A 19,752-nucleotide genomic window follows, 5' to 3' on the forward strand; every position below is an offset into this window, starting at 1 on the left:
AAAAAAAGGTGTCAGAGGCTGCAATATATTTCTTCAGCCAGTTCATTAAATTAATTCGTAAGCAGTGGCTCTGAAATTATACCCGATGAAAAATGGTCTCAAAATTTAAATGGTACAAACTCATCTTATTAGAGGCAAAACATTAAAAAACAAACGCATCTCTTCCCCCCCCGCCCCCCCCGCCATCGCAGCTTTAATTTCTCTTGGTGGGGGGAATGAAAGGCGTTTGATGGATGGCTCTTACCTTATTCATAAGCGAGGATAAAAGAGATGAATTTGCTGAGACTGTGTGGCCATTTGATTCATTACTGGAACACACAAACCAACAGGGTTTAGTTAAGATGTGCACAGGGACTGTGATCACTGAGATTAATCCTTCTCCCTTCAAGCTGCCTCACTCCTCACCTGCTACATCCGGAGGAAGAGAATGATGCCCACCCTCCCCTGGGCAGGCCAAACTCTTTTACTTGTGATAGCCAAGATGGAGAGAAAGAGGGTCCCAAGTTTGCAGAATTTAGTTCTTTCAGCTATTAAACAGTCCAGACCTCTTCCTCCAGTGTCCACACCATCACACTTTTTTATTAGCTGACTCACAACCCACCCCATGTTTTACTCCTTCATCCACAAAACCAGGGGGAATGCTGACAGGAGACCCATACTGCCAGGGACAGAGGGCCCCTCGGCAGCAGAGGAGAAGGCAAGGCAACAATCCTTACGGCCACAGCTACACAGGCTGAAAAGCAACCTTAGTATTTCACATGCATCGGTAATTAGTTCTAGTTGACTACAAGTGCTGGGGTCCCAAATTGAGGCTTGTTTAAATAAAGTATGGAAAGGAATGTATACAAAGGTCAAAGTGGAGCAGGCTCACTTATCCCCAGTATCAGTTCCTTTGCAGTTTTTCCACATAGGACAATCCCCAAACACTCCTGTTCTCAGTAGAGATGCTGGACAAGTAGGACACATGCTTTGAGATAGGTGCATTGACATCTGCGCAAGTGCAAAGATGCATCACTGTAACTATAGATTACCACATGCCAGACCCAGAGCAGAGTTAGCCTGACACCCGATTGTTTTGTGTGTCCAATTTCTCTGGAAGGTGCCTCTCTTAGACCTGATTCAATGCCCTATTACATCAGTGCAAATCCTCCTGCTAAAAGTGTGAAGTGTGGCACTGGAGCAGCCTTCGGTCAGCTCTTGATGACAACAGCAGGAAAAAGAAGGAGCTTTGCCAGCGGCTTGTTTTTCAGAGGGGAGCACAAGAAGTGGGGCTCGTCAAAGAGTCAGTAGGTGCTTGTGAGCCCAAAAAAAGGTCTGGAGAACATACACTTGAGGGGGAGTAGAGAGCCTCCCTGCCTCCAGTTTGGGGGCGTCCAACTCAGCCACTGTGAAATTGCCTTTCACCAACATGTTGCGTCCTCTCATATTACAGGTACGGAAATTTCTCAGAGCTTGATGCTGGAAAGAGCTAAGCGTGCCTGCCTGCGCACTTCTCTCACCCATGATCCTTGACGCTCAGGTCCAAGCTGTGCTCCTGCAAGGAGTCCTGACTGGTGGCAGATGACGATCCCATGGCCTCCACAGGTTCCTGCTTCACCTGAACTGGATTGAACCGTCCAGGAGCTGCTGGTTGTCCATTCCCTGCTTGAGAAAGACACCGAAATTAAATGCAAAAATTAAATTAAAAATGTAGGTCTAAAATGAGGTTACAGTGGCAAATATGTAAGTTAAACCACTAGCACCAGTGCACAAATGGAAAAAGCAAAGAAAAAGTGTGGGGGGAGGAAGTGCTGGGATTGCTGGTCAGCGTTTATTGCCAGGCTGACATGATGGGTTCTGACGTCCACTCCAGCGTGGAAATTCTTCAAGTGATAATTATTGCAAAATTATGTCAAAGTTGTCCAGGCTATGGGCCCTTTAAAGGAGAAGGGCGGAAGGAGCGTGGGGGAGACCTGATTCTCTGCACAAACTGTCATAACTAATTTGCAGGGCTGCCTCTTAAGCGTTTATTAAAGACTCTGTTAATGCTGAGGCAATGTGGCAGCTTTCGACTGCTAGTCAAGCCCCCTTTCTCGTCCCCAATCCCAGCGTTGCCGTAGCGACAGCGATGGCCCGCCACTGCGCGTGCCCAGCAGGAGCATCTGCCCCGTCGGGGCTATCGAAGGTGACAGCCAATGGGATTGGTTCAAACTGCACGACCTCTTGCCACCGCCATCACGTTGTCCCCACAAAAAGGGGGAATTCTTTTTTTTTGGGAGGAGGTTTAGTGCTGACCCCATGAAAGAAAAATTCAAATTAAAGGACGAGAAAAAAGAGGAAAGGGGGGAAAACAGGAGAACAAATTAAAGAAAAAAAATTAGGAAGAACAGCAAAGAAAAAAGGAGGGAAAAAAAGTTGCTGACAGGAACATGTCTGCAGAGCTTTTTTCCACAATCCCCAAGTGACTAAAATATTAATTTACCCTCCGGCAGTACAGCTGACGGCGAGCTGCTTCGCAGACAGCAAGTGGCATTTTATTAAAAAATAAAGGAAAATAGTTCCCTCAATGACCTTTCTCTGCTTTAGGAAACAATTTTTCAAATAATAATTTTAAAAGTATGTGAAAGTTCCCCTCCCTCTTTAATCAGATCATTTCGTCCTACTCCCTCGTTTGCTCTTGGGTAGAAGGGAACATCGGCAGCACTCACGTACCCACGGGCCAGCAGCCCGCTCTGGCCTTTCCACGCCCCGGGGAAGGAGGCTGTGGGGCACCCTGCCACAGGGTGCTGCCAGGCAGAGCCTCCCCTCCACGACCCCTCGCTGCCCACCATGTTCACAGGAGGTTGTGGAGGCACCCTGTGCTCTGGAGGGAGCCCCACGTCCCTGCTGGCAGGGCTGGGCACAGGCAACTACCTGCCCCAGGTCTAGGAGAAGGTAGGAAGAGCTCCGGGCTGCCCCAGGGGACTTCTCATTCCCATCTTTTACCCCTCTCACGGTGCCGCTGTCCCTTGCAGCTCAGGGAGCTGGGCTGAGAAGCACAGCTTGCAAGAACTGAAGGGGAGAAAGGTCCAGTTTGTTGCCTGTATCAACACTACCTCCAAACCCACAGCTGGCACAACAGAGCTGGAGCACAGAACCAACCCCCCAGATCAGAAAAACAATTGGCAATTGTTTGGCTACAGGATCAACAGCTAGGCCCAGCCAAAACTCGACACAGTCTGCAGAAGACGCCTTACGCTGCTGTATGGCCTGCAAATATTGGCCAAGCTTTTACTTCATTTCCATTTTTAATACAGTGCCTCTCTCTTTTCAGCCTACAGCAAACTAGGTAATACACATGGCAACACTCTTCCTTCAGATCTGGTAGGAGCCTACTGCGTTTGTGGGCAAAGCTGCGTTTCCTGCCTCTCTTCTGGCCACGTGGGTACAGCCAGGCTCCACAGCAAACCATGCCAAGACTGCCCTCTTCAAGGGTTAACTGGACACGACCAAATTTTTCTCCCATTTATGTTCCTTTACTACCTCCTCCCCACCTCCAGTCCCATGGACAACTGGGTGGCTTCCCATTCACTCCTCTCCAAGCCATCAGGCACTGTTCTTCCTCCCACCACTAGCACAACTGATGAGGGTAACTCACCTGCTTCAAGTGCCACAGAAGGCTTGAGTGCAGCTGCTGCCAGCCTGGCCATCATAGGAGAGATTAATCCCTTGCTAGCAGAGATCCTTTCCATTATAGATGCCGCTGGAGCTGGAGAAGAAGTAGCTGCTGGCTCACCAGATCCTGAAATGGCCTGGGATGAGGAATCCGTAGGAGCAGATGATGTTGGATTGGTGCCAGAAGAACCAGCAGTCATCAGGTTAGCTGAGCTGGCAGGAAGTGGTGTAGAGACCCGACTGGGGATGATGGGGAAGAAGGATCCAGCTGTTCCAGGAAGTGCTGAGTTGGAGAGTGCCAGGGCCAAGGGTATATTGCTGGGAAGAGCCTGGGAGAGCAGGCCAGAGATCTTGGTGGCTGGTGTCATGCTGTTGGCAGACTTGCTGGCCTGTGAGGAAGCAAGCTCAGCAGCAGAGGAGGGTGCAGCTGGGACTATGAGAGAAACGGAAGACTGTTGACTGGTGGGGGAGGCACTCAGGCTGGAGTTCTTCGAGCTCATAGCGGAGAAGTCAATAAGGTCATCATTACTGGACTCCTCTTGCTCATTATCCTTGGACCCCAGGAGAGAGGCAGGCAGGCCCAGCACTCCTGAGCTCCGGATGTGCCGGCGCTCATGTTTGCGTTTATGGGAGGTCATCTGGCTGGTGGAGGTGAAGGTGAAGCCACAGCCTGCCCTTATGCAGTGGAAGTGGTTGGTGGCCTTGCTGTAGACACAGCCCTCATACTTGCATTCCTCATACTTGTAGAACTTCTTGAAGCCGTCCTTGGCATAGGCATCATCTTTGATGTGGTAGCTCTTGTGCTTCTCAATGTCACACTTGTTCTTGAAGGTGAATGTACACCCAGGTCGCCTGCAAGGGCATCGAGGAGGAGAGGGTGGTTGGCTGTGTGGGCTAGGGACACAACGCAACTGCTGTCACCTGCCTCCCTCTGGGATAAGGACCAGGGCCAGTATGAGACAATGGCCCTGGCTGCAAAGGGGTTGAGGCGCTTTATGCGGATTAACCCATGACACCAAGGCAAGCAAAAATGCTGCCATGTGAGAGAGCTGGGAAGCTCACTCCACTCTGAGGAACTGCCACAATAACATGGGGATGCAGGCACCCACGACTAGAAGATCCAACCAAAACAGCAACTAAAGGGGACTAAGGTACAAACTGTGCTTTCCTACTCTTCCTGAGAACGTGAGAAATCAATAGAAGAGCATTTGTGTACAGAAGGCAGAGTCTGGCCCTGAAAGGGATGAGCTGGCTGACTGCTGGGCTGGAGAGAACTCTAGCATGGAAGTGCCATTAGCAGTATATTAATGGTCTACTTCAGTCAAAATCTGAAGAGCACTGTGATCTCTTTCCCAAATGATTTTAGGATGTATTTTCTAGTGGGTACACTTTCCCCAGATCACCTCAGATCACATTCCTGCCTTCAGAGTGGTCTGTGGCGAGATCCTGGAAATCACATCTGCCCTGCAGCATGAGTTCTCTCAAGAGCAGTACTGAGAAGGTCACAGCAGGGAAAATCAAGTCCCTGTGTATACGCTTCAATTTATGACTTGGCAGAAGGAAGCAAACAGATCACGCAACTCTGAGGCAGGATTTCTCCCCTTCCCTGCTGTCTCACCTGCAGTGAAAGTGAGTGGTTTTCTGCCCATAGAACTGGCATTCCACAGTGCCGCAGTCCTCCGTGGCACGGAACCGCTGAAACCCATCGTTGATGAGCTGCGTGTTCTTCTTGTGAAAGTTCTCATGGGTCATCACGTCAGAGGTGCTTGTATAGACCTTGTTACAACCCACCTACCCCAGGCCAAAACAGGGAGTCATCAGCACAGTGTTTTAACAGCCTACCATTATTACCAGCAATAATAAACATATGAGCAGCACACACACATTTAATAGTTCCGTTTGTGCACTTCACCTAGGAGTATTAAGTCATCACTTTAATTCCCAATCTAAAGACTGATAGAGCAGTTGTGAAAAAAACCCAACTCTCTGGGCATGAAACAGGAAGAAAAAACGGGAGGATGCAAAGGGATAAAAGACCAGCTACAGATAATCATGCCTGCTTAGGGAGGCAGTAAGCAGGGTTCGTGCTCTTAAGGAGAAAAGAACACTGACAGATGCCATTACTTTTTGTTGTCTTGGAGCGACATGGAATGAAGCAGGACTGTCATCTATATGGGGAATACAAAATTGAGTGGGAATGAGTTATTTACCTCTTTAGTGCTTCTGGGAGGTAAGGCAGAGTGGTGCAACATGAGGCCAATCTTTTGAGCTTGTACTATATGGGTTTCATTCTAGCACAGCATAAACCCTATGTTCAGCTGATCTTAGCAAACTGGTGACTTTTTTTCCCGTCACTGTTCAAGACTACCACTTCAATAATTTTAAACTCGTGCAGCAAATGGGAATGGTGTGACAAGGACGGAATGCTGAAAACCTGCCTTCCTCCGGGTAAAGCGGGCAACTTTGCCATATTGAGTAAAAAAACACTGGAATCTGAAAATGTCCTCAGCCCTGCTGAGGGAGGATTTTTTTTTTTCTGTTCTTCTCTAGCACAACGTGTGCCAATGCCTGCACCATCTCAGAAGTGAAGAGAACGAAAACACCACCTCTTAGTTCAGCCCAGGTTGATTCAAACAGGCAATAACAAAACCCATGACAAATACCCAGAAAAAAAAATAAAAAGGATCTCCAGCTATTTCCAATATAAAAGAGCCTCTCTTTCTCTGCACTGACACCTTGAAAAAAGACAGACCCTGCATGGCATTAAAAAAAAGAATTAAACAAAAACCTCCTTAGGAATAATTTGCAATGCAGCTCTTGGTGCTAAAGCCTAAAAAAATGTCAGTTTATATAAACAACTAACTGAATTTTATCCCCACCAATTATGGACATAAAGAGAAAAAAAAAAAGGCGTGAGATGGATGGCACAAATTCTGCCATTTAAGCAGTATTTTCTTTAATTGGGAGTTTATATTCAGACACCTTGCCTGTAAGACACTGCTTACATGGGCATTATTTTACTGGAAGACAGTGGGCACAGGATGGAATTACCCATATATAGTTGTGTAAACGAGGGTCTCTAACTCGGAGTGACTTAAAGCTGTGAAACACTCCTCATACTCTAAAAAAAAAATTAAACAAATCCCCTCCTGGTCAACTGAAGAAACTAAACAATCAATATTATGGAAGCATAACAGAAAATGTCCTCAAAAGAAAGTCACATGAAGTTCCCAATTTATCAAACGTTGTAAGCACATGCTTAAACCAACCCCTATTCAGGACAGTACTTGAGTGCATGCCTAACATTTAAGTATGTGCTTAAGCCCCACTGACTTCAGAAAGCCTACCTGACTTCAAGTTAAACATATGCTGAAGTCTATCCCAGCAAAGCATTTAAGCATGTGATTAAGGCCTTGTGACTTTAACTGGGGTCTTAAACTGTTGGGATAGGGCAGGAAGTGAGACCCAAGTTTTCAGAACAGAAAAGCTTTCACCAAGGGTTGCCTGATTGTTGTTTGTAACTACAGCACATTCTCGTGGCAATGGTTTAGACCACAATTCTGAACAAGTACATATCAAACCCTCTAATCTGAAGAACGATCAGGCTAAGACCCTAACAATCTGGTGTGTCCGTGTCTAAAAAACAGTAAAGGCGTCACAGTTACATCTACGCCGGTTCTGGTTATGCTGCTGTTGAAGCCTGGCTGGCTCTTGAAACAAAGCTCCCAGCCAACACCACAGACAAGTAAACTCCAGTACCACTGGTGAAGGAGATGGAGAACCAGGGGTGTTAAGTCTCGATATGTGACATTAAAGTTTAATTACTTTAGAAATTGATTATGGAGGAAATTAACCCAGTGTTAAAGGGCAGATGTGTCACAGAAAAGTCTGATTTCAAGGGAGTGACAGATCAGATTTGGATAGAGGCAGTGCAGTGGTATCGCAGAGAGGTCCCTGAATGTCAGAGAACGGGACTTGTTTGAACAAGTAAACTCCAAGAGTGTGAGAAAACCTTGAGACCTGCTTTGCCTCACTGCATGCACAAGGCTTCTAAAAACAGAGAATGGTGCTTCCCTTTGCCCTTCCCAACACTTGGCAAGGCAAGTGCAGTGAGGGCAGGACACAGACTCTTCAAAGAGGTGCTTGAATCAGAAGTGAGCAAGAGAGGCTATGAATGTCACCCCTTTGCCTCAGGACAGCCCCTTGCTGGGGGACAGCCCCTTCCTAACAAGGAAGTGCTGGGCTGCCTGAACTCAAGAATCCTTTCAGTCCACCCCAAAAAGGACACAGCTCAAACGATGGCTCTTCATTTGCCTCGTGTGCTACCACCTATTCCCCAGTCCAGCTGTTACCTGCATGCAGTGGTAGTGTGTGCTTTTCCCGTTCAGGTGGCAGCCATGATAGTACACGCTACAGTCATCCAAGGGGCTGAAGCGCATGAAGCCGTGCTGGAGGGAATTATCACGTTTCTTGTGCATGTTGTAATGCCGAATCACATCCTGTTTACTAGTGAATCTCTGGAGAGATACAGAGACAGACAGTGAGACACACGTGATGGGAGCGGGTGAGTAATCCTGGGGGCAGGGTATTTTTTTGTTGTTGTTGTTAATAAACTTATGGTACCAGGAGTTTAAAGCTCAGCAGTAATCACCCCAAGAGAGTCAGATTAAAGAGGAATTGTGTGCATGTATCTTCTTGGTAAAGGGAAGGTATCTACACAGGAAAAGTTGTAGAGTAAACATGACACTGGGGTGATGTCCAGAATATGCTCCCTGCAGCTTTAAGACTGCAATTCTTCTAATGTAATTTTAGCTGCTACTATCTCAAGAACTGCTATAGTTAGAAAGAAAACCAGTGAACTAAACAGCCTACAAGAGAGTAATCCAAGCTTCCAAATCACTCACTGTAGTGGTTAGCAAGACACTGGCTGCCACATTCATGTCAGACTAGAAACTGAGAAAAACACTCTGGTCTTTTATAGTATCTTCCCATTTTAAGTCTTCTGCCTCCCCTACAAGGTAAGACGGCTCTGTTAGGACACAGAACTTTCTTCCAGTCACAGAAAAAGATGGTAGTAGAGCTTAGAGCTAAGTCTGTATGACCAGCATATCCTTTTCATCCTCTACCTGCTTGAAGTAATGAAGGGGTACCCCACTGTCAGAGCAGGCTAAGTGCCTTTAAAATGAAGCTTTTCATTTCTATTTCCCACAGACATCAATATTTAACAGTGAAGGTGGGAAAGTAAATCTGATTTTTTTTAAAAGAAATCAATATCCATTTATTTTGAGGAGTAATTGAAAAGGCCTGTATTCTAATGTTTAACAACTTTTCTAGTCTCCCTCATAGGAAACAAATGATTATCGCTTCCACTCCTTCCTCCTATAATATCAATCCTGATCAATCTCGTTGGTATTGGCACGGGAATATATGGATATAGATTTCAACAGGAATCCCTTGGAGGCTGGAGGTATGATTTCCCCGGGCGTACATACAGGATTGCTATTGCCAATCATCGTTAATTTGTGCCCACTTATTACAGAGCGTTACTTATTCTAAAATATATCTCGGCCGTAAAATAATTTGCATTTTAAAAAGCAGCCTAAATCCTTATTCCCTGCGAGACCAGACAGCTCCTTTGCAAGCAGTTTCCAGACTCCTTAGGAAATAATCATGAGGCCAATCATAATAATAGGTTTTTCTGTCTTTCTATCCTTTGTGTTTCTCTCTTTCTGGTGCAGAGATATCCATGTCACAGTTGGGACAGACTCATCTCGGTTACCAAATGCTGGGCTAGGAGGACCACTACATGCATCCCAGAGACAAACTCTCCTTTGATCAATAGAAACCCACAGTCAAGCTTAGCAGATCCAGATCAACTTCCTATGCTGTGGTCAGACTCATTCCTTTGAGACCCAAAGGTCTCCTGGGGTAGAGCTGAAGTTGTGTCTGATGCACAGTAGAGGCAAACTCTGGGATTCCCACTTAGACACACGCAGCCTGACCACAGAAATGGCAGTGTCAAACTCACAGACCTGGGAAGAGGGTAAACAAACACAGCACGTGACTCGGCTGGCTTGACGTTGCTACCCTGGCAGTTCTCCCAGTAATTACAGCATCGCACATGCTCCTGCCCCCACGCTTTCCCCACAAATCCTGGACTGCTGCTGGTCTTATTGGGTGTTTTGTTGCAGATACTGCTGCTACAATGTCACTTGGGCAGCAGGAGGGGAAGAGACAGACAGGGTAAACAAACACAGCACGTGACTCGGCTGGCTTGACGTTGCTACCCTGGCAGTTCTCCCAGTAATTACAGCATCGCACATGCTCCTGCCCCCACGCTTTCCCCACAAATCCTGGACTGCTGCTGGTCTTATTGGGTGTTTTGTTGCAGATACTGCTGCTACAATGTCACTTGGGCAGCAGGAGGGGAAGAGACAGACGATCAGCATCTAGTTTCAGGCACAATTTGTAACACAGCAGAATTTATCCTCTTGGTTTCACTGATGTAAATCTGGAGTAGTTCCCACTGACTTGAGCTGATCTATATTCTGCTCTTCATTACAGTGGTCTGGGCTTGGTTAAATGGTGTTAGATTGGGTTAAATGGGAACAAAATAGGATTCTAGTAAGTTCAAAATATATCTTGCCCTCTTTCAGAGCAGAAAAGTGAAGAGGCATGTGCGTGCGTGGGGGAGGAAAGCACAGGTGGACACGCATCTCCCCTAGGTTGTACCCCTCTACATTCAGGCAACTGTGCTGGTAACTTTTTACCATTCTTTTACCTGGTAGTTGCACTCTGGGTCAAGGCAGTGGTAATGTTCTCGATACTGGTATGCACAGTGTATATGTCCACAGTGCTGACTGCCAGAGAACCTGCAAACATGAAAGGAGGACAGAAGAAACGGAGAGAGAATGAAACAGTGTCCTGACAGTAGCGCCTATAAGCAAGGTACAAATAAAGTCAGTCCCACTCCTGCTTTCATTCCACATGTTTATGGCATTAAACCTCATCTCCTTGATCCCCTCCAAGGATTGTGACCCTCCCGCCTTTTCTTATTTGCCACTATTTAAAGGTGCTTCTTGAGCAGGATCATTCAGGTCTTGTACATCCCTGATCTGTCTGTCTTTCCCTTTGAAATTCATCTCCATTATCTACTTTGCTTACTTGGGGAAGAGTAAGGAAGGTTCCTTGAATTAAATACCATACAATTCTAAAATTCTCATGTGTGAGTTTAGATACTGCAGTGAGTTTCAGAAATCTCCGATGCCAGAAGCAGACAAATAAACATCGGTCAAATATGGATTCTAAATTTTAGGTATACGCCCATCTAGTAGGACCTCAGAAAAGCTCAGGCATTCATTTGTTTTTACGAGTATGTCTCAAGACTTTTTTTTAATCACAGTATGGTGTCACACTACAGAGAAGATTGCAAACCAGTGGATTAGATGGTAAGCCACACAGATTGAAGATGATCATGGCAAGATTATACAGGAACTTTCAATAAGATGGACAGATCCATGGAAAGATAGGTGAGATGGATCAACAAAAACAGAACGAAGGCAGATATCTCGACCTTGTGTGCACATCTCCCATGCACGACAGCCCTGCTAATCATTATTTTCCATGTGGATACAGTATTTGTTCACAACAAAAAATAGTGCAATGCAAAAGAACAGGGTTTTCAGCCTGCCTTTGAGTGCAATTAAAAGTAGGACACAAGAAGCAAGAGCCAACAACATGCACCTAATCCAGTTCTGCAGGCCACCACTGAGCATTCCACACAGCAAATTTGGAAACTCCTGACATACAGGGTGGAAAAAAAAACAGAAAGGCCTTATAATATCTACATACAAACAGACAGTACATAGAATGTATTGACAGATAGACACATTGGTAATTGGCAAAAGGGGACGAGATCCAGTAACAGGCTAATCAGTGCAATGAACTCTCTGATGTATATACTAGAGGACCCTGGAAAAGCTGAAGAGCTTGAAAGGGAAAAGCAGTGGAGAGAAGGGGACTCAGAGGGGAAACATTCAAAGATAAAGTACCATCTGCTCAAAGGTTCCTCAAAGGTTCCTCACGTCACTTAGTACTAAGCACAGCAGGAGTGCGTATGATAAAGGGCATGGGAAAGAAAGAAGGGCGGGCAACGGGTAAAAAGGAAAAAATGAGAGGAGTGAGGCTGTCCTGGGGCAATCAAGGAACGGGGCAGGGAAGATTATGGATCATCATAAGGTGAGGTAACGCTAAGCTACAGGATAGAAAAAGTCAGGATGAAAAGCAGTACTAAATAAGGCATTTCTGAAGCACAGTAAGGAAGAGGAGGTCAACTGTGGAGACAGCAGGGCCTCTAGGAGATGGAAAAGGGACTTAATTGACAGAAAAGATAGACATTGCTAAAAAATTAAATGACTTCTTTGCCTCAGCATTCACAAAGGGAGACAGGGACAGATGCCAGGAGCAGACATGCCTTTCCCTGGGGAAGGAGAAGAAATACTGCAGGAAATCAGGATCACGTCAGAACAAGTGATTGAGAAACTGGAACAAACCTCAGCAGCGGAGAAGAAACAAACCACAAGGCAAACGGCAAGGCTGGCTGCACAAACAAAGGTGTGGAACTGAAAGCAGTGGAAGCGATTCCTGCTCAACGCCTGGGCAACTGTAAGGCTAGTACAGGGCACAGGCAGCAGCCTGAGTCACCATGGCATTAACCAGGTACATGCAGCTCGGCAGCAGATTGAACCAACTGGTCCTGCTAGTCCAGGGCTTTATGTCAGCAGCAGCACCACCAGCAGCTTTAAAGGGAAGAAATGGCTCTGTGGAAAGCTTCCTCCCTATTCCACTGATGAGATGGGGAAGGGAGAGTAAAGGGGTGTGCACGGCTGGAGAACCACGGAGTGCAGGCCAGGCAGAGAGAAGAGGAAGACCTTGCTGACAAATATACACCTTTGAAGCAAAGCAGTCCAAAATATTATCAAAAGTAAGGATTCAAAACGACCAGAGATGCCAACTGCAGTAAAGAAGGGCCAGACACCACAGAGATCTGACTGTATGGGATGAATTACTTAAAGCATCCTAGCAGGAGTAACTCACGGGCTCAGCTTTAAAAGCAACAGCTAAACAAGCACTCTAGCACTTCAAACTCCTACCCTCCCTTCCACGTGCCACGGAAAGGTGTTGTATGTGTGGTGTCTACAGCGCAGGAAGGGAGAGGCAAGTGTTCTACCAAACTGTGTGCTTGGGGAAGGAGGGAAGCAGCAAACACAGCACAAAGGGGAAATTCTGCTCTTTCAGTCTGTAAGGTTAGGCTCCTAAAGGGTTATATTTATCCTGTGTTTCTTCTGACACTTGAAACAGTTCAAAGCTATTAATTTTTAAAGCACAGCATCTGTTTAGCTTTTTCATAACAGGAAAGCTTACACACCACACACTTACTTACACGCAGACACGCGCGCACATTTACATGCACATACTCTAAGGTACATCAACACCCCTCTTAATTTACATGAACGTACCCACAATTTCCATGCATATGATCAGATACACGATCAGACACAAATACACACACCTGAAACAAGCAAACTCACAGACCATTTAATCACACTGATACGCAAATCCAAACTCCTAAATTGTCCATACAGGCACATAGATTCCTTTTCACAAGTATTACCCCCCCCCCTTCTCTTCATTTAATCGGGCAATTTTTTTTTTTTTTTTTTGGCCAGAAAGAACTAGTCTTGATCTGGCAAGAGTTAGAAAGAAAAACCAAGATAAATAAATAATAATAAAAATAATAAATAAAGAAGTCAGCATGCTTAGAGAGTGTTTACAGACTCATTACCCTGTAACGATGATGTGAAAGAAGGAAGAAAAAAAAACCCACCCCAATTACAAGGGGGGAGGAAACCCACACAGAAATAAATATTTAAGCAAGTGCTGCCAGAAGCACCATCTGCTGAGGCACTAATAATAATAATAATAATTTTTTCTGTGGTCTTTTTTTTTTTTTTTAATTATAAATATACAGGGGGGGAAAACAACCCAACCCAAACTAGCTAAGTAAGAGGTTTTGTTTTGTTGTGTGAGAGAATGGATTATCCCTGGGCAGCTTTTGGCAGTGGCTTTGGCAAACTCATTAAGCTAATTATGCAGTACAGACATAGAGTGTCGTGTCTCTCTCCCCTCACCCCTTGATTTTAAGGCTTTAAACTGTTTTTAAAATTGTGTGTAAATTGAAGGGAAGTGGCTGTGCTGCCAACGGGCGGCTTGCGGAGCTTTTTAAGCAGGATGTGGTGTCCCTTAGCTATCTGACAAGCCTCCCTCAGTTACCTGCCTGACCCAGGGGAAGGGGCTTGCAGAGTGCTACAAAGAGTGGATGTGGGTGAAGTGTTTATACAGTTCTCTGCTTGAGAGGGAAACTGGGGACAGAAAGGGTGGCATCTCCTCTCTCACTACAACCTCTGTGATTCCTGCAATCTCAGCAATAAAAGGGTGCTGCTCCTTCTGCCCCATGCAAAGATGGGCTTAAACCCCTGCTTTCATTCATTCCTGTACTCTCCCAGGACACAGTGAGTTGCCACATGTGCTAGAGGCATTGCTGCTTGAGGAGCTGCATGTGGTGGTGCAACTGTCCTCTCTTCCCATGTGGTCTTCTGCTCCCTTCTCCTACATCAGGGATTTGGGCAAAAGGGACAGAAGGGAAATCACCTCTCATTCCACTCTCCAGCTAGGGAGAGCACTGTACCCACCCTTTTCCCCTGCTGATGTGCCAAGATCTTCCCTTGCACCTTCCTACCAGCTGACCACCTCCCAGAGAGAGACTCTCTGTAGACTCTGGCAAGGTGGGAAAGCACAGTACACATTTCCCTTGTTAATAAGTGCCCAAGTGCTGGTGGGAACAACCCCTTCAGTTTTATTTCTGGAGAGAAGCGTTTGCTTGCTTCCTGGACTGGTGTCTTTCTGTATACGAGGGGCTTTCATAGTGAGCTTCCTCACAGTACAGCCGGAGGATTGAACAGGCCAGGGGCAAAGGCTGATGGACCCTTTACACCGTGAGCTAATAAACCAGGCAGTCTTATGCAATAATCTCCTCTGTCCCTCTGGCTCTCATGGCATTACTCACTGAAAGTGAGTCTCACCACAACAACCCTGGGCTCCCTCTCAGCATTGCTCATTCCTGACCTAAGCTTGCCCAGAGCTGTGATAAGGTGCCCTAGTCCGCGCCTTATTCAGTGAGGGTTTCTCATATAAATGAGCTGCAAAATGTTCTAGGATAGACATCCCACATTGATGCCAAGACCTGCCTGAAGTTGAGTCACTTGTGAATTCCTCCAGCCTAGATTCTCAGACATAAGATGTTTTCTGCTTGCCTCCTGCAGGCACTGGACATGGTAGGGGAAAAAAGGCTGGAGACAGCACAGCAATGGACAGAAAGAATGACAGTCAAGAGACAGCGCTCCCATTTAAATCCTGGGCTTCTCCAGTGAAACATTTTTCCACTATTTGTCACAAAGTCTAACAGCTCTGGGGAGCTGAACATGCTCTTGGCATGCTTGTACACCTCTCACAGCTACTGCTCTCCCAAGCAGGGGAACAGAGCAAGTACAGATGCCAGAGGGAAATGGAAGTGCCAATGACTGGTTTAAACACTTGATCCAGATGGACAAGACTTGATCTCTCCCACCACCACTCCACCCTCTTACTTCCAGCCCTCTCCCCAAGAAAGCCAAGAGTTTTGCCTACCTGGCAATATACTTCTGGTAAATATTTACGTCTTCGCTGACAGCTGGTTTGTCAGTGGGTAATCCGTTCCTAATGAGAAACACACAGGGTAGAGCTGGTTAGCAGGCAGGAACAGGGCACAGTCTAAGCTCCTTGTTTCTCCCACACACCACTGACACATCAGGAGAGAGGGCGCACAGAAGAATACCCAGCAAAGACACCCATGGGTTTAACCTCCCACCCCCTTACCCTTCAAATCTTGTACCTTCTTTTCCCAGCAAACCATACAGTCCACCTACCACCCACCTACCAGTCCCTCTTTGCAGGACTCAGTTCAGTTTGTTGGAGACACTGAGAAGACCAACGATGAAAACCTGCTTTTCCACAGAAAAAAACTAAATACCCACACACAAACAAGTGATGGCCACATGAAAACAAACACCTCCCTGAAGCACCTCGCAACACTGCCCTTATGCGCATGGAAGCGCCATTGAGACACGTCTGCCGTAGGGTCAACTGTGGGAGAAGAGTCTCTGTGCTTCACCCATGCTGCGAGCTACTGCACATCTCCCATGGCCCGCAGGCACAGCGTACCGGTCCTGGCAATGTGGCTACAGCCCCCTAGATGGGGCTTTAATTGCCTCTTTTTTCACACAGATACCCCAACTCCAGTAGACAGACGGGGCAGCAAACGTATTTATGTATTCAATGGGGAAAACCAGCCCAACTGCACCCAACTGTCACATAAGCCTGGGTTACTTAACATCATTAGGAAGCTGACAAAAATTACACCCTCAGTGAGTTCAGCAAGAGGAAAAAAGAGATACAGGGCCAGACTCCAGCCTACCTAAGAGACAGTGGCATACCAACACAATCCCAGACAGGCTGTATGTGGTCTTCCTTCTCAGTTTTGCTCCCACCCAACCTCCATTCCTACTCGTGACAGCTCTGTAGCCTGGTTTAAACAAGGACACTTTCGCACACAGTTCACTTGAAGAAGGTAGATTAGTTCAGGGCAGGTTAATAGCATTAGATATTAGAGAGTTAAACCCATGGCTAGGGTATACGTGCGTATGTGTGAGAGTAAGGGATAATTCCTGCCAGGTTATTTGGTCCCAGTGGGGACTGTGAATGGAAAGCCAGGTCCCAGATACCACAGTTAGCACCTCCTCCACCAGCACAATTAATGGGCTGCTTTCTTTTATCATGAAAGCCTGCATCTAGTGAGCAGCTTGAAGGAGAAGCGACCAGAGCCCCTTCTGTACTCTAATGTGTGATCAGGACACTGGGAACTGCCAGGCTGAAGGCCCTGGTCACGTCCATTCCTGTTGCAGCCCCATCATGATGCCTCAGTTGAGGAAGTCCTGTGACTAGAGGAGGGATCACCACAGTGCTGCAAACCCACATCTGCAAGTGGGAGGAAATGAGCAAGAGAAAGGAAATCAAACTGGGATCCCAGTGCAACACCAAAGCAGATAAGAAGAGGCTCACAGCCCCCGCAGCACAGCTTTAGGATGGCCACTAAACTCGAGGCAGCTGAGCGTTCTGCAGACTCTTCAGGCACAGAGTCCCTGGCCAAGTCACCCATCACAACAAGGCACTGTGCCTACAGGAATATTTGCACCACAGTGTTTTTTAGTAATAGGTGTCCCTGCCTGCCATGTGGAGCACATACAGGGTTCATCCTGAGCGGGGGCCAGATGCAAATGTTAATAATCCTCTGCCCCTTCCCATACACCTTAACCATAGAGCTCCCAAAAATCTGTCTGCAGGCAGTTGGGAAACGACTGTTTCACATGTTTTCACATTAGCTCTGCCTTCCAGGTGGGGAAACATGAAAAGTGGGGGATGCAGACTTGCCTGAGACTGCAAAGAGCATTCACGTGAGGATTCAGCCCAAGGCCTCCTAGGTCCACATATTAAATATATAACAGCCTTCCTCCTTACCAGAGGGCAAAGTAGTAGGGTGTGTATGATGGCATTTGCCACAGAAGTGCAGGCCACAGGTCCTAGACTTACTACAAATGACCCCATGGGATTCACGGCTCACAACAGCCCCAGGTCCACAATGAGAAACAAGTAAATCCAAACCATGACAAGAAAGCAGAGAAGTCCCTCCCTTCTTCCCTGTTTGCAGCCTCATGTACATATGTAGCTTTTCTACAGCTACCACCTCTGGAAGCCACATTAAAAAGTAATCCAAGGTTTGGCAAGGCCTTCAGATATCTCCATTCAGTCAATGGCATCACTGCAGAGATTGCCAGTAACGTATGTGTAGGAGGCTATTAGTGGTAATTGGGCTAATGAGTTTGCCCAGTCTGAGGGGTAATTGAATCACCTCTATTTGTGTAAGGAACAAGCAAATTGAAAAGACACAGGCCTGGCCCCACAGAAGTATGTATATGCCTAACTCCTATGAAAATTGATGAGAATTAGGACCAAAACGTCTTCTAAGTTCTGGGACAAACAAAAAGCCCCATCTGGCTAACAGTAAAGTCAGCAGATTTGCCACTGAGTTAAATGGAAGCAAGAATCAGGTTCTCCTACAGACACAGATGGATGCCTGGGGAACCGGAAGAAGGAGAAAGTAAAGTAGTTACAACCTTGACCTTAGAGTGCTGACAGCACCATGTTCCCTCATCTTTCATTTTAACATATGAACCCAGGAGCTAGTGGGCTCTAGATTCATGGCTGTGACTGCTGATGGCAGGCTGCATCCTTAGTGCAAATAAGATAAATAGAGATGTAAGGTGCAACAGAGGAGCAGACACTCCAACAGAGAGCAAAAAGAAACATCACACGAACAGCGCAGTATTTATCATCACACGAACTTGAATTGCCCACTTACCCACACACAGACTTTAAGTATGATCCCCCACTAGCACAAAGATGAGAAAAGTGGGAGGACACTTACTTTACTGTAGACACTGTTCCAGTTGTGATGGAGTCTGTCTTGGAGAAAGTTGATTTCAGGTACTCAGGAGTGTTGAATGGCAATGAGACGGACTGCTCCGGCCCAGCCACAGGAGTGCTGCTGGGGGTACTGGTGAGGGGAGCAGGGGCCAGGCTGGGTGTTGGAGCTTTTACTGGAGTAAGCTTCTGAATGTTCCTCACATCATACTTGGAAGGCCGGCCTACCTTGCCTGTTTTGAAGGCGATGGCTCCTCCCATATCTGGGCTTCCTTCTCCAGGCTTGAAAAGGTGCAAGTACTTGACATTTTCTAGGTCATACTTGGAGGCCTTCTTGTAAGTGTTGCCATTTTGTGGCCTGATGCTCTCACCTGTCTTCAGCTTGTGAATGAAGAAGTCATATTTAGAGGCCCGTGACATCAGACCCTGCATCTGGGAACTGCTGGGAGAGGGCAGCGGCAGGATGGTGGCTTTGGTCTCCGTCAGCATGGAGGCATCTGGACCTGGCACCCGAATGGGCTGTGCCAGCACTGAGGAAGTTTCTTTGCCCAGCTTGGAGCCCAACTCCTCAGATTTGGCCAAGTGCATGGGCCAAGAGAGCTGCTCTCCAGCTTTCAGTTTGCGGATGTACTCCTCATACTTGGAGAAGCGGGCTCGTTTGCTCATGGCATCCTCGCCAAGGAGAGAGGCAGCAGTTGCAGTGGCCTCTGAGGTAGCAGTGTTCAGCTTGTCAAAGCTGATCTTGCGGGCCAGCTCATCCCGCATGTTCTGATCATCATAGCCGAACATGCCCAGGAACTCATTCATGGTGGTGGCGGCATAATCTCGCAGCGATGAAGCTTCCCCTACAGAGAACCAAAGCGAGAGAGTCACACAAGGCGTTGATTTTTCTTCTCCTCCCATACCAGCACTAGGAGCGGGGAGGGGGAGTAAGGGGAGAGGGGAACATGATCTACTGACGTTTGGCTCACTTGTTAGGTTTTACGACTCTTAAATTAATTTGTTTTAAAAAAAAAAAGTAATTAATACTGGGGTAAAATAAAAAGAGTTCATCAATGCCAGGAAAATCAATTTCCTAAATGTTCTAGCCGATGGCTTTTCAGTACATTAAACAAAGTTTCATAAATGTCTCTGCACTCTTGCCTTGGCCTAATATGAAGAAAAAGTAATTTTACTGGAAGTGAGACCAACGCCAATATGCCGAGGTTTGTACAGTTCTGTCCTTGCGTGTGTTTGTATATGGAAGGAGGTGCACAGAGGATACACGGCAGTATGTCTGCATGTGTAAGGGGGGGTAGAAACACGTGAGATATGCTATGTGTGTTGGTGAACAGCAGGGCTGAGAGCAGGCAGGACAGCATGGTGTGAAATGGGTAAGGGAGAAAGGGTAAGACAATGTATGGGGTGGAGCAGGAGGAGGACAGAATGGAAAAGTGCAGCATAGAGAAGGAAAGCAGCAGAGGTGGAGATGAATTAAGGTGGGGG

General features: G+C 46.7%; 1 protein-coding gene across 1 annotated transcript in view; it reads right to left on the minus strand.

Moving 5' to 3' along the window:
• Positions 1-19,112, minus strand: part of CASZ1 (castor zinc finger 1) — a gene marked incomplete at both ends in the record, with an annotated part of 29,466 nt that extends 10,354 nt beyond the window's left edge. The window contains 8 exons of the mRNA XM_009577647.1: positions 245-308; positions 1,500-1,641; positions 3,617-4,485; positions 5,252-5,424; positions 7,986-8,150; positions 10,415-10,505; positions 15,379-15,447; positions 18,272-19,112. Of these exons, the coding sequence (XP_009575942.1) occupies positions 245-308; positions 1,500-1,641; positions 3,617-4,485; positions 5,252-5,424; positions 7,986-8,150; positions 10,415-10,505; positions 15,379-15,447; positions 18,272-19,112 (2,414 nt within the window). The remainder of the gene's footprint in view (positions 1-244; positions 309-1,499; positions 1,642-3,616; positions 4,486-5,251; positions 5,425-7,985; positions 8,151-10,414; positions 10,506-15,378; positions 15,448-18,271) is intronic.
• Positions 19,113-19,752: the final 640 nt, after the last annotated feature.

This window comes from Fulmarus glacialis, unplaced genomic scaffold (assembly GCF_000690835.1).
Source record: "Fulmarus glacialis isolate BGI_N327 unplaced genomic scaffold, ASM69083v1 scaffold35525, whole genome shotgun sequence".
Classification (NCBI taxonomy): domain Eukaryota; kingdom Metazoa; phylum Chordata; class Aves; order Procellariiformes; family Procellariidae; genus Fulmarus; species Fulmarus glacialis.